General features: G+C 41.9%; 1 protein-coding gene across 1 annotated transcript in view; it reads right to left on the bottom strand.

Moving 5' to 3' along the window:
* Positions 1-13340, bottom strand: part of LOC134536026 (pneumococcal serine-rich repeat protein) — a 608959-nt gene that overhangs the window by 194514 nt on the left and 401105 nt on the right. Inside the window, exons 7-8 of the mRNA XM_063375537.1 lie at positions 11479-11869; positions 4223-4474 (exon numbers count right to left, since the gene is read on the bottom strand). Coding sequence (XP_063231607.1) covers positions 4223-4474; positions 11479-11869 — 643 coding nt within the window. The remainder of the gene's footprint in view (positions 1-4222; positions 4475-11478; positions 11870-13340) is intronic.

Raw genomic sequence — 13340 nt, 5'->3', positions numbered from 1 at the left:
GGCGGGATGATAAGTGCGATGTTTGATGGTGCTTCCAGCGTGAAATCGTCTCTAAGCGCAAGACTGTGGACTGGCGCGCAGTCTTCCCGTTGTGCAAAGAGTAATTATAGAGCATTATATGTTAGAACAATTAATAAAAATGTGTAAGACAAGTCCCTTGCGTGCTTACAAGCATATGCACCGGGTGTTTCATGCCTAGAAATTATTTTGAAAACACGTGTTTTAGTCATTTTCACTTACCCAAAAATACAGTTGAAAACCAAAATACGGAAACAGAACTTCTCATCTGCCCTCAGCGTATTCTTAAATGATAATCGTAAACAGACACCACTGTGATACCGTGAGCGGTTTTCAAATTGTGTTTTTTTCTATTGCTCTGCACACAAATTGTTGCATTGTTCGATGTATAAATATGTTACTATCGAGTAAAATATTATTTTATAACAAGCCATCAACACTAAAGGTTGAACATTTTATAAAATTATTTAAATGAACTATTTTTGTTAATGTACCTACTGCCAACCAAACTGAGTGAAATAACGTTCTTTCATTCTCAGTTTCATGAGCAGTTAATTTTTTTAAAATGCCCGATTCTAGAGTGTTCGAATGAAGCTGAAGGGACTAAAATACTACGAGGGCTGTCCTGTGAAGGAGAAATGAGCTTTGTGGCCAGGCATTTTGTGTGGACTGAGGGTTGAAGCCTGTAGCAGAGCCATTAATGTTTTACAAGACGCGTTACTGGGAATACAGGCTATCTTTACAAAGTAACAGCACTTTAAAAGTATGGTTCATTCTGATATTTTATCAGTAAGCATGACTAAAATGGTAATAGAATCAAAGATTAATGTACGAAAGAGTGACATTTAACATTAGTTTAGACAGCTGATTTTGACAAATTCATTTACCTGTGCTCTTGTGCATATATTGTTTATCAGAATAAACTACGCGTCAACAATTTTAAAGTGTATATCTGCAGTAGTAATCCATGAAAACAAAAACTTGATCTGTTTTAAAACAAATACAGCTGACCTGAGGACTGCAATAGAATGCACTAGAAATGGTTTTTGGCAGTAATGTAAGCTAAATATAGGTAAGAAGTGGCGTGGTGGCTGGATCATGTCGGCGCCGTGGTGACTGACTGATTGCGTCCTTAGCAGTACCGCGTCGTGACGCGCGTCGATGAGGTTTTGGCGACGACACGACCTGAACGTGTCTCGTCTTCGGAATTCCGAGACTTCTGGCGGTGTGTCCTGTTACTCCGCCACCTTGCAGAGGTTGAGTGAACGAGTTTGCTTCGGAGCGAGTGGAGTAGAAGCGAGTGGAGTAGAAGCGAGTGGAGCAGAAGCGAGTGGAGCAGAAGCGAGTGGAGCAGAAGCTAGTGGAGCAGAAGGGAGTGGAGCAGAAGCGAGTGGAGCAGAAGCGAGTGGAGCAGAAGCTAGTGGAGTAGAAGCGAGTGGAGCAGAAGCGAGTGGAGCAGAAGCAAGTGGAGCAGAAGCTAGTGGAGCAGAAGGGAGTGGAGCAGAAGCGAGTGGAGCAGAAGCGAGTGGAGCAGAAGCTAGTGGAGCAGAAGCGAGTGGAGCAGAAGCTAGTGGAGCAGAAGCGAGTGGAGCAGAAGCGAGTGGAGCAGAAGCTAGTGGAGCAGAAGGGAGTGGAGCAGAAGGGAGTGGAGCAGAAGGGAGTGGAGCAGAAGGGAGTGGAGCAGAAGGGAGTGGAGCAGATGCGAGTGACGCAGATGCGAGTGACGCAGAAGCGAGCGGAGCCGAAGCGAGTGGAGCAGAAGCGAGTGGAGCAGAAGCTAGTGGAGCAGAAGGGAGTGGAGCAGAAGGGAGTGGAGCAGAAGGGAGTGGAGCAGATGCGAGTGACGCAGATGCGAGTGACGCAGAAGCGAGCGGAGCCGAAGCGAGTGGAGCAGAAGCGAGTGGAGCAGAAGCGAGTGGAGCAGAAGCTAGTGGAGCAGAAGGGAGTGGAGCAGAAGCGAGTGACGCAGAAGCGAGTGGAGCAGAAGCGAGTGGAGCAGAAGCTAGTGGAGCAGAAGGGAGTGGAGCAGAAGGGAGTGGAGCAGAAGGGAGTGGAGCAGAAGCGAGTGGAGCAGAAGCTAGTGGAGTAGAAGCGAGTGGAGCAGAAGCGAGTGGAGCAGAAGCAAGTGGAGCAGAAGCAAGTGGAGCAGAAGGGAGTGGAGCAGAAGCGAGTGGAGCAGAAGCGAGTGGAGCAGAAGCTAGTGGAGCAGAAGCGAGTGGAGCAGAAGCTAGTGGAGCAGAAGCGAGTGGAGCAGAAGCGAGTGGAGCAGAAGCTAGTGGAGCAGAAGGGAGTGGAGCAGAAGGGAGTGGAGCAGAAGGGAGTGGAGCAGAAGGGAGTGGAGCAGAAGGGAGTGGAGCAGATGCGAGTGACGCAGATGCGAGTGACGCAGAAGCGAGCGGAGCCGAAGCGAGTGGAGCAGAAGCGAGTGGAGCAGAAGCTAGTGGAGCAGAAGGGAGTGGAGCAGAAGGGAGTGGAGCAGATGCGAGTGACGCAGATGCGAGTGACGCAGAAGCGAGTGACGCAGAAGCGAGCGGAGCCGAAGCGAGTGGAGCAGAAGCTAGTGGAGCAGAAGCGAGTGGAGCAGAAGCTAGTGGAGCAGAAGGGAGTGGAGCAGAAGCGAGTGACGCAGAAGCGAGTGGAGCAGAAGCGAGTGGAGCAGAAGCTAGTGGAGCAGAAGGGAGTGGAGCAGAAGGGAGTGGAGCAGAAGGGAGTGGAGCAGATGCGAGTGACGCAGATGCGAGTGACGCAGAAGCGAGCGGAGCCGAAGCGAGTGGAGCAGAAGCGAGTGGAGCAGAAGCGAGTGGAGCAGAAGCGAGTGGAGCAGAAGCGAGTGGAGCAGAAGCTAGTGGAGCAGAAGGGAGTGGAGCAGAAGGGAGTGGAGCAGAAGGGAGTGGAGCAGAAGGGAGTGGAGCAGAAGCGAGTGACGCAGAAGCGAGCGGAGCCGAAGCGAGTGGAGCAGAAGCGAGTGGAGCAGAAGCGAGTGGAGCAGAAGCGAGTGGAGCAGAAGCGAATGGAGCAGAAGCGAGTGGAGCAGAAGCGAGTGTAGCAGAAAGCGAATGGAGCAGAAGCGAGTGGAGCAGAAAGCGAATGGAGCAGAAGCGAGTGGAGCAGAAGCGAGTGGACCGCGACGCACGGGGCAGTCGTCCGCTGGACCGAGTCCCGGGACTCGCCCAGAAGACTCGTCGCTCACCAGGGCGAGTTCTGCAGTCCTGTCAGCCTCGGAGAGATGAGGGAAAGAGTTGGCTCCAAGAGCGAGTAGCCGGGGAGAGAGCGACCAGTGGGGGCGAGCAGCGAAGGGGAGTACTAGCCGTCGTCAAGACGAGTCCACCACCACTCGTTTGGACGAGAAACCACAACTCACAAGGCGAGTTACAACATTGATACCGACGCCCAGCATGCGGGGCGGTATTTAAACACGCCTCTACTCAATTCAAACCCTTTAAATGTAATTGACAAAAATAATCAATATTCGTCATTATATGTAAAAGTGTTAAAATATTCACAAACTTATTACATTGATGTGGTTCCGCTGCTTTTCCCTAAACGATGCCCGCTTTTTTTATTAACACGTACAAGGGCTACGTTATAATTGTTGTTATATTGCAGACATTTGTTTGTATAAAGCATTCGCACACTTCCAGTATTAAAAAAAAGAGTTATGTTAAAAACATGTGCTAACAAATTGCTGGTCAGATGTCACGGGATGATCGTTTGGTAGTTAATACAGTTGCTTAATCACACTGCCAACAGACGTCGGATACATGCAGAAATTTCACTGGCTGAAAATTAACAGTTAAAATTTCGATTGTGAATCGATTTCGAACACAGGTCGCGCGCACAGCCGCGCGCATGGGCCTGCCGTGCACCTCGCTTATGTCGTGGAGACCCGGAAAATTCGCGGGTTCAATGACCTTCCAGGTTAGAGACTCCAATATCCTCCACACGCTCGGGCAAATGCCAACTGTTCATTGGCTGCTGACTTGTGAGTCGTCTCGACTGGGCGCGGCCTGTGATTCGACACTTCTATTGAGCGAGGGTTCTCTAATTGGCCCTCAGTCCTCCAGATTAACAGTGAACCAAATGACAGAAGCAGCACTAAGGTATAATTATTTGAATTTTAGCATAACACGTAATGAACCCGCGAATTTTCCGGGTCTCTACTTATGTGTGTTTGTGTTCTTTAAACTGCGAACGGCAGCCTCACCTGCACAGGCCACGTCCTCGACTTGTTGCCGCCGATGGTCACCTTGCCCGCCGGGCTGCTCCCGTTGCTGACGACCTTCACGCCGCCGCCGCCGCCGCCGCCGCCGCCTCCCGTGCTGCCGGCGGCCTGCTGCTGCTGCTGCTTCTGTTGCTGCTGCTGCTGCTGCTGCGTCTGCTGCATGATCTGGTGGATGAGGTCCAGCTGCTGCTTGGTGAGGCCGTCGTTGTTCGCGGGCCGGCCGCCGCCGGCTGCCTGTTGGCATGCCACCACGCCGTGGAGCTCCGCCCTTTCCACCCCTCTCCCTCACCTACACCTTCGAATATATATACTGTATAGAAGTCGCCAGCCCAGGTTAAAATTTCCAATACGGTTTTGAGGTAGTTGGTTAATTCCCCGCCGCAATCGCCACCATCTCCAGGGGCATCGACTTGTGGTGGTCCCTAGCGGACAAGTGTCGAACTCTTCACAAACACCCCTTCCCCCTCATGTTGAACGACGTTGAGCTGCAGTGAATAATGGACGAGGGGTGCGGGGAATGACAGCGGGCGACAGTGCTGCGCTCTAACGTGTAAATAACAACCTAAGACGATACAGGGCGTTACGGCAGCGCACTGCAGCGGTGAAGTTCCCAAGATACTCATCATACGCTCCTGAAAAACGTAGAGTAAATCCTATCCACTCGCGACTTCTATACAGTATATATATTCAAAGCCTACACTGAAAGTGTACAGGTGAAAGCTGACCAAGTAACTGTACGAACGAGTGAACATGTGCCGTACGAGTAAAATTATGAAAAAAAAACTCAACAACACATCCTTAAATCTTTAGTTGGTTCAGCCTGTTGCAATCTAAATTTTCGTATCTTTCGTTCCGACTTGCACAAATGTGCTGAATATACCTTTTTTTTTTTTTACTTAAAGACTTTTAAGTAGTAAGTTTTTTTTTTTTTTACAGCACACAGCTAATTATGAAAATAATATGGATCAAAAGTGCTATACGTATGTGCGAAAGCTATTTATCAAGGAATAATCCTGCAAGTCCACAGAACTCAAGTGTTTTTTTTTTACACGACCGCACTGGAGATGCGAATTTCAGCCTTCACACACGGCCCCAGACAGTCCTCACACCAATACTTCCGAGGTATTCCTACAAACACACACACACGCTCACTAGCTGAGATCGCCCTTGACATGTATATTTACAAATTCAACGTCCTCAAATAATGCTTAACCTTGAACACATGAAGTGAATCTGCGCCAGAACACTAAACATGCTCAAATGCACCAAACCCTACTATAATATCATAAATGCGAAAGTGTGTTTATCTGTTTATCCTTCTTTCATGCAACAACGGAAGAGAGGATCGACATGATTTTTTTTGTATATAAATATTATCTGAGCCGGACAGTTACATAGCCTACTTATAATTCTGAAATCCCGTCCCTAAGGATGTGAAAAAGGGTTGAATTCAGTTTTATAATAGAAAATTATAGAAAGTCGGTCATAACGCACACAAACAGTGAGTTTGTGTCATTCCTCTGTGTCCGCCACACGGTCATATAGTAAGGTCAGGCAACTTCCTATCCTTCTCCCTGGCGAAACCCACCCGCTTAGTGAAGCTCGCGGCTTCTAGCGAACTAAAGGCGCTAATAACAGCTTAGTTAAGAACTTCCTCAATAGATTACGTTGCCTTGAATTTGTGACGGCAATCGTTTGGTGCTACCATCACGTCTTGCCTAGGGGTTACCTGCCTTTCACACAAAATGAAGCCTAAGATCGGCGTGCCGGTTTTGCTGGTGCGTAGCCTTGCTGCGCCGAGATTGTTCAATCAATGGGACTTCAAAATCAAAATATCCCGTTTTTCAATTGTATGTTCTACAGACTTGAAATTCGGTAATGATGTTCATTATATTATGATGTGTTTAGCCGGGGAAATACCGGGTAGTTCAGCTAGTATCTAATAAAATCAACTCGTTATTAATCAATAGCACTCAAATTGTAAAATAATAAATAAACAAATGGATGAGGATCCATTGTTTGTGCAGCATGCGCGCTGTAACATAATTTTAATTTAGTAAGATAACACTGTACAACTGAATTTATAAAAAGGAATACTACTGTGAGGTGTTCGGTCATTTAAAAATATCGGTCAACTAAGTATTTGGTAATGTAACAACGCTTGGTGATTGTGTAGCCAATTCTGTGCGGCTGCTTTAAACGTTATTATAAACCGCATTTTCCAGGAAAATACTATTACTGTTCTATTACTAATACCCTGTTCTTCAAAGCACTGATTAGCAGTGGTGGATACAGGAATTTATTTTGGGAGGGGAATCGAAAGAAAAAGAAAAATTAGAATATTTGTATTCAAAAACTTAACATCAACAACAAGGGGTTTGTACATTTACATTATTATCCTGAACATGCATCACTGCCTTTGTGGTTTGCGATTCCAATTGTTGTAACAGCTCACCTTGCATCCAAAATAACATATTACCTTCACCGAGAGCTCTCATAATTTTTTATAACTCCAATGGGGGATAAATAACCCACTCTTTTATTTTTCTTTCAGTCCACCGCTTCTGGTGATTAATAATGATCAAGCTCTTAGTCAACAACTAAAACTAAAAAAATAATAAAAATTACACACTGGTTGAGGACAACTGTTTGACTAGCACAGCATAGCTTTCAGTTTATACGTTCTGGTAACGTCATACACAAACATAATCATACATTTAATTAACTCAATTCCTAAATTTTTTAACTAAGCTGCTTTGAGTCTTGGAAGAAATGTACAATCTAAACACTGAAACACGTTTAACAAATGAATAACCTGAATAGATCAAAACCCCAATCTCATAGCAAATATTTTATCATGGCATGATCAAAATTAGAAAAAACATAATTTACAAGAAAATGTTTTATTATACAGCTCATGATTAATATTAATAATTTATAAAACCATTTATTTACTGTTAAATGACTTTTATACTAGTTTTATCTTGGTTGTAAAGCAAATACTGATATAAATTGAAATTTAAATCACAAATTACTAAAGCAAAAAATTAATTGAAATAAGTGAAAGTTGACCCAGTAACTGTGTGAACGAGTGAACATATGTCATACGAGTAAATTTATGACAAACTTAATCACAAAACTTAAGACTTGAGTAGGTTCAGCCTGTTACTTTCTACCTTTCGAATTTTTGTTTCGACTTGCACAAATGTGCTGAATATACCTACCTTCTTTTTCTTAAGGCATTTTAAGTAGTAAGACTTTTTTCACAGCACGCAGCTAATTATGAAAATAATATGGAGCAAAAGTGCTATAAGTATCTGCGAAAGCTATTTATAAAGGAATAATCCTGCAAGTCCACAGTACACAATATTTTTTACACGACCATACTGGAGTTAAGAATTTCAATAACATTTTAAAAACTTATCTTTTATAAATTAACTTATTTTTAATTAGCAATAGTATGGGGAATTCAGTACAGTTATTTAGTGATAATAAAAATTATTCTGTCACACAGTTAAAATATTTTTTTATTAACATTATCAATATGTTTATTAATACATACAAAAATTATCCTTATTTATTTATTTCAGTTTTAAAATGTAATTTTTTTTAAATTCAATAATTAGACAGTTCGACCAAACATTTTGTAGTTTTTATTGTTTTTATCAGCCCCACCCTTGGCAGAAATGGACTATAAAGTTCCTCGAAATAAGCACGACATGAACGCTGTTCCACATCATGCACCACACAGCCAACGGCTCGTAACATACTGGCCGCCTGCCAGTAAAAATGTTACATTAGTTAAGACCAAATGGTGCTGAATATGCATGCGATGCAGATACGCCCTCCCATTACTGCACGCTGAAAATTAAATGGACCTACATAAATCCATTACACATCAGTTATGATGGTGAAATCAGAGGCTGCCGATAACTCACCCTCTGGGAATACGAATATGTGCACATGACTATTAAACAAAAATGAAACAAAAAAAAGGACTAGCAATCCATGCAAGTTTGAAATGTATGAAGGCAGATGCAGCATTAAATTTTTAAATATTTTTTTTTGTTTTTGCAAAACGTTAAATAAAAACATAAGTTTAAATATTATTATTGAATTTTTTTTACTAGTACTAACAATTTTGTGTATTTATTTTGCAATTAAAATAAATGTGAGCAAATTAAAACACAATCTGTCCAGAAAAAAAAACAATATTAATATACTGTGACTGCTGAAATAAATCACAATCACTGCATTCCTATAATAATTAATTTAAATTATATTAATTAATATGACACACTGAATTCGGTTTATTTATAAAATGAAAAAAAAAAAAACACATTGTAACTAAATCAAAGACAATTAATGGGTGATACAAAACATTCTAACTAGCAACATCCAAATTTTTATGCTCTAATGATCTGAATATTTAACGTACAAGAATTTTAGATGACATAATGTGAAACAATTGTTTTATAAAATAGTTTAGGGAATAACGTGTTCATTACTGGTGAAAATTAACTTTTGTAAAACCCTTCAAAATTTTTGAAATAAAATAATAATATTGATAAATTTTAACTTTTGGAAAAATGGAATCTCTATATATTTTCATCCCTACATGATTGTAGCAAGGCAGTGTTTTAATAAGGATTCCTTAATATTTTTAAAATTTAATTTTTGCTACTATCATACTTACTCCATAAATAACTCAATGCTCTGGTGAAATGTTTCTGACCTAGTGATTCTAGGCAAAGTGTCTAAAGATACTATGCGTTCAGTACACTGGTTCTCAATTAGTTTGATGCTACTCTCTACAATTTAAACTTTTTTTTTGGTTCTTTTACAAGGATATTCTTTGGAGACTCAGTTGCCTATGATATCACTTGTAAAATTACAAGGCAGAGATTTACACCATTTGCAATTTTACAAAGCTCTGACATGTAGTTTTACAAGTGATTTCGTTGGAAACTGGGTTTCCAAAGATTTTCCTTGTTTAAAGTACAAAATGTTTTTACGGTGCACAAGTAGTACTACCCATCCTGAATCAATACTTAATTTCCCCATAACTAACACTTCTTACATGTATTATCTGTTTCAATAAACTTATTCTAGCCTTTTTCTACCTCTATAGTTCCTAAAATCTAATTTTTTAAATTTAAATCACTAAGCTAACCAACTTTGAAATAGTTTAAAATCTGCCTAACAATAATTATAATTTTTTTCATACATAATTGCCACTAAATTTTACCTCACCAAACACTCTAGTACCATTCATTTAAAATTGTTACTGTCTTAAAAATTTCAACATTAGTTTACATCACAATATATTTACATTTTCACCTCTCTTCATATTTTTGTATACGTTTCACTTTCATAAAGAGTGACACTTAACAAAATAAATATTCTTAAAGTTTTTTTTGTGGGTAAAATTAAAAGTACACCTTTTAGGCGTCATATAGTGTAGAAAAATAGATTTCTTTGTGAATTATGTCAATTTGCAACAACTACTTTACTTGAGCGGTATGGCTACCTTACGTACCTGAAACAAGGTCAATGCTACCCTTACCAGGTGTATGATAAACATTTTAACTTCGTTAAATGTGTTCCGTGTCTTTGTTACTTATATTTTAAATCATGTCTCTTTAAAACAACATGGCAAACTTATTTATTAGCTGTTAATTTATCACGACACATCAGTGCTGCAAAATATGTTGCTGGTTCATAGCCAACAATTTCCAGCATAAGCAAAGAAGGGTTGTTGAAAGCTTAGCTTTAACAATGGTCTATTTTCTGCATTACGTAACAAATACCATAGCTAAGAACTAGCCTGTTTAACCAATAATTAAATATACAAAAACAGTGTGATAATGTTTTCGAAGTTTTCATACAGCTTGTATTCTTTGCATGACGTTACATTAGTTTACGTTTTGACAATATAACTGTGAACATTAGCCGATGAAATAATTACATAGTGTTTGTTTGCATAATTTTAAATTTTTTGACAAACACGCATTTGTGTTTAAATTTTTAAACCTCAAGCATTAAAATCATGCCTTACATTTCCCCCCCAACATTTTAATGTAAAATACATTGTAACTCAGCAATACACGACACGAAGTTATTTTATAATCTCAAAAATGTGCCAATTGCCAACCTGTGTCATTACAATTATATATATATATTTTTTTTTTAAATAAAATTTCACGGGAGAATAGGCTAGCTAGTGTTTGGATATTAAGGCTCAGTCTCACATGAAAAAGTTAAATTTTCTAACGTTTCTTTTCATAACTGTCAATTAAGCGATTGCCATGTAAATATATTCCGACAGCTCTCTTCAATTCGCTGTCAGGTCACAAATTTTCCGACCAGATATTTGCAAAGTGATCATAATAATTATGAAATCTGAGTGAAATATTTTACCACCAATTATTTGCTAAGCGATCATAATGATGACCTCTTGTCTGACACTTTCACCACCAGATATTTGCTAAGCGATCACAATTATGAAATCTTGCGTGACATGTTTTACCGCCAGATATTTGCTAGGCGATCATAATTATGACATCTTGCGGGACATGTTTTACCACCAGATATTTGTTAGGCCATCATAATTATGACATCTTGAGTGACATTTTTTACCGCTACTGGATGATGATTAGTCAGTTTGAGACGAAGCATACAAAGCAAGAGAGCTACAGGGAAATAGTAATGGCGACACGTGGGATCGAGCGACTTGCAAATGCGCTCCATTATTTTGTTCATTGCATTCTCATTTTGGGGAGGGGGAGAAAACCACCCCCCTGCCGCTGTCTGCAGTCAAATTATTATTTTTTCCCCCTTGGTGGGAATGACACATTTTTAAAGATTTTTTTTTTAGGATGCAAATATTGATGAAAGGTGAAATTAAAAATTTCAGCTTATTAAAGGAAGAAATTATTTGGGATGAGTGAAGGAAAAAAAATTGATCTAGCGTCTGTGTGTTGTTAAGAGTAGCCTACTGTTACAAAATGTTAAGAAGTAAATGTACGTCGTACGAGTTAAATGATGATAAAACTCAAACAACAAGTCTTTGAAACATTGAGGTGGCTGAGCCTTTCACAGTATTATCTTTTTTTTTTTTTTTTTTTTTTTAAAGCTATGAAGATACCGTGTTAGCTAAAAGCTTTGAAATTCATAGGAATTTTTTTTACAAGGGGAAAAAAATAAACTCGTGGGTGCATCTGCGGCCGCCGCCTCACCTTGGCGCCAGCGGCGGCGGCGGGGCTGGAGGTGGAGGCATCTGTGGCGAGCAGCTGCTGCAGCTGGCTGGGGGACTTGGAGGCGGGCGGCGAGGCGGCGGCGGGCTGCTGCTGGGACGGCGCGGGGGCGGCGGCGGCGGCGGCGGCGGCGGACGAGGAGGAGGAGGAGGCGGACGAGGAGGACGAGGACGAGGACTGCGGGGGCGGCGCGTACTGGATGCAGGAGGCGGCGAGCGGCGACGCCTCGTCGCCCGTGCTGGAGGCGGACGCGCTGCTGTGGTGGTTCTCCGTGTGGCGGCGCAGCGAGCGCGCGTCGCAGTACGACTTGCCGCAGCCGTCCGCCTTGCACTCGTACGGCTTCTTGTTGCGGTGCGTCAGCATGTGGCCGTTGCTGCGGGCAGCGCGCGAACCCCTCAACACCCCTCAAAACCCCTCAACACCCCCATTGCCCACAGCAATCTGCATGCTTTACGGAGGACATGGCCGTCTATGGCTAGAGACCGGAAAAATTCGCGAATTCTTTTCGCGATAGGCTAAAATACAAATCGTTATACCTCAGTGCTGCCTCTGCTATTGGTTCAAAAACTCACCTGGATGACTCTGGGCCAATGAGACAAAACCCGACCAAAGCTTTTATAGAATCACAGGCTGCTACGCTGGAACGTCTCACAAGACAGCAGCCAATGAGTGGGTGACATTTGTCCGAGTGTACGTAGAACTATGGAGTTCATCCTACAGGTCATTGAACCCGCGAATTTTTCCGGTCCCTATCTATGGCACATACAACTTGGGGTGGGGGGGGGGGGACATAAAATAAAGTTATTTATAGGGGCATGCATATTTCGCGAAAAGATTCCGAGACTAGGTGAAAGTTAAAACACTGTAGCAACGTCTGTGTTTAGTGATTGGGCGAGTTTCTTTCAGGTGCATGCCTGCTGTTAGAACACCAATCACAGTAATTCGGTTCGGAAGTAAACGCGTCCTGAGTGGCTCGGTTAAATAAGGCAAAGACTTCTCCCTCGCAAACGACCGCCAATCACAAAGAAGAAACAGCTATGTGGATATACATTGTTTGCAGTCTAATAGGTATTAAGTTTTTTTTTCTTCGCGAAAAATGCCTGTCCCTAGTTACTTCTTTAAATGCTAGTACCTCCGTCGAGTTAAGTATAATATGTCTGTTTATTTTCAAACAATGCTTTGTATGTAATTTTTATTTGACATCTGATCTACAACTATATGTAGGGGCAGGAAATTTTTGCGAAAAAATCTGAACGCCTACTAGACTGCAACAAGGTATACCCACACCACCGATTTCTTCCTTGTGATTGGCGGCCGTCTGCGAGAGAAGTCGTCGCCTTGTTTGCACGAGCCACTAAGGACGAGTTTGCTTCCACACTGAATTAGTGTGATTGGTTGTTGTAACAATCGACATGCACATCAATGTAACTCATCCAATCACGAAACACAGACGATGCTACAGTGTTTTAACTTCCAGCTACTCTCAGGATCTTTTCGCGAAATTTTCATGGCCCTAACTATATGTCATCAGCTAGAGACCTGCAAAATTCGCGGATTCATTTCGTGATATGCTACAATTCGAATAATTATACCTTAGCGCTGCTTCTACCACTGGTTCACTGTTAATCTGGAGTAATGAGGGCCAGTTAGAGACCCTCGCTCAAAGTAGTGTCGAATCACAGACACTCAGTCGAGACGACTCACAAGTCAGCAGCCAATGAACAGGTGGCATTTGCCCGAGAGTGTAGAGTGTAGTAGAGTCTATCCTGGAGTTCATTGAACCCGCGAATTTTGCAGGTCTCTAGTCATCACTGTAAATGTAAATACACGTATTTTATAAAAAA

The sequence above is a fragment of the Bacillus rossius genome, chromosome 10, assembly GCF_032445375.1.
Source record: "Bacillus rossius redtenbacheri isolate Brsri chromosome 10, Brsri_v3, whole genome shotgun sequence".
NCBI lineage: Eukaryota > Metazoa > Arthropoda > Insecta > Phasmatodea > Bacillidae > Bacillus > Bacillus rossius.
The sequence above is the reverse complement of the archived record's forward strand: the minus strand, read 5'-3'. Positions and strand labels throughout refer to the sequence as shown.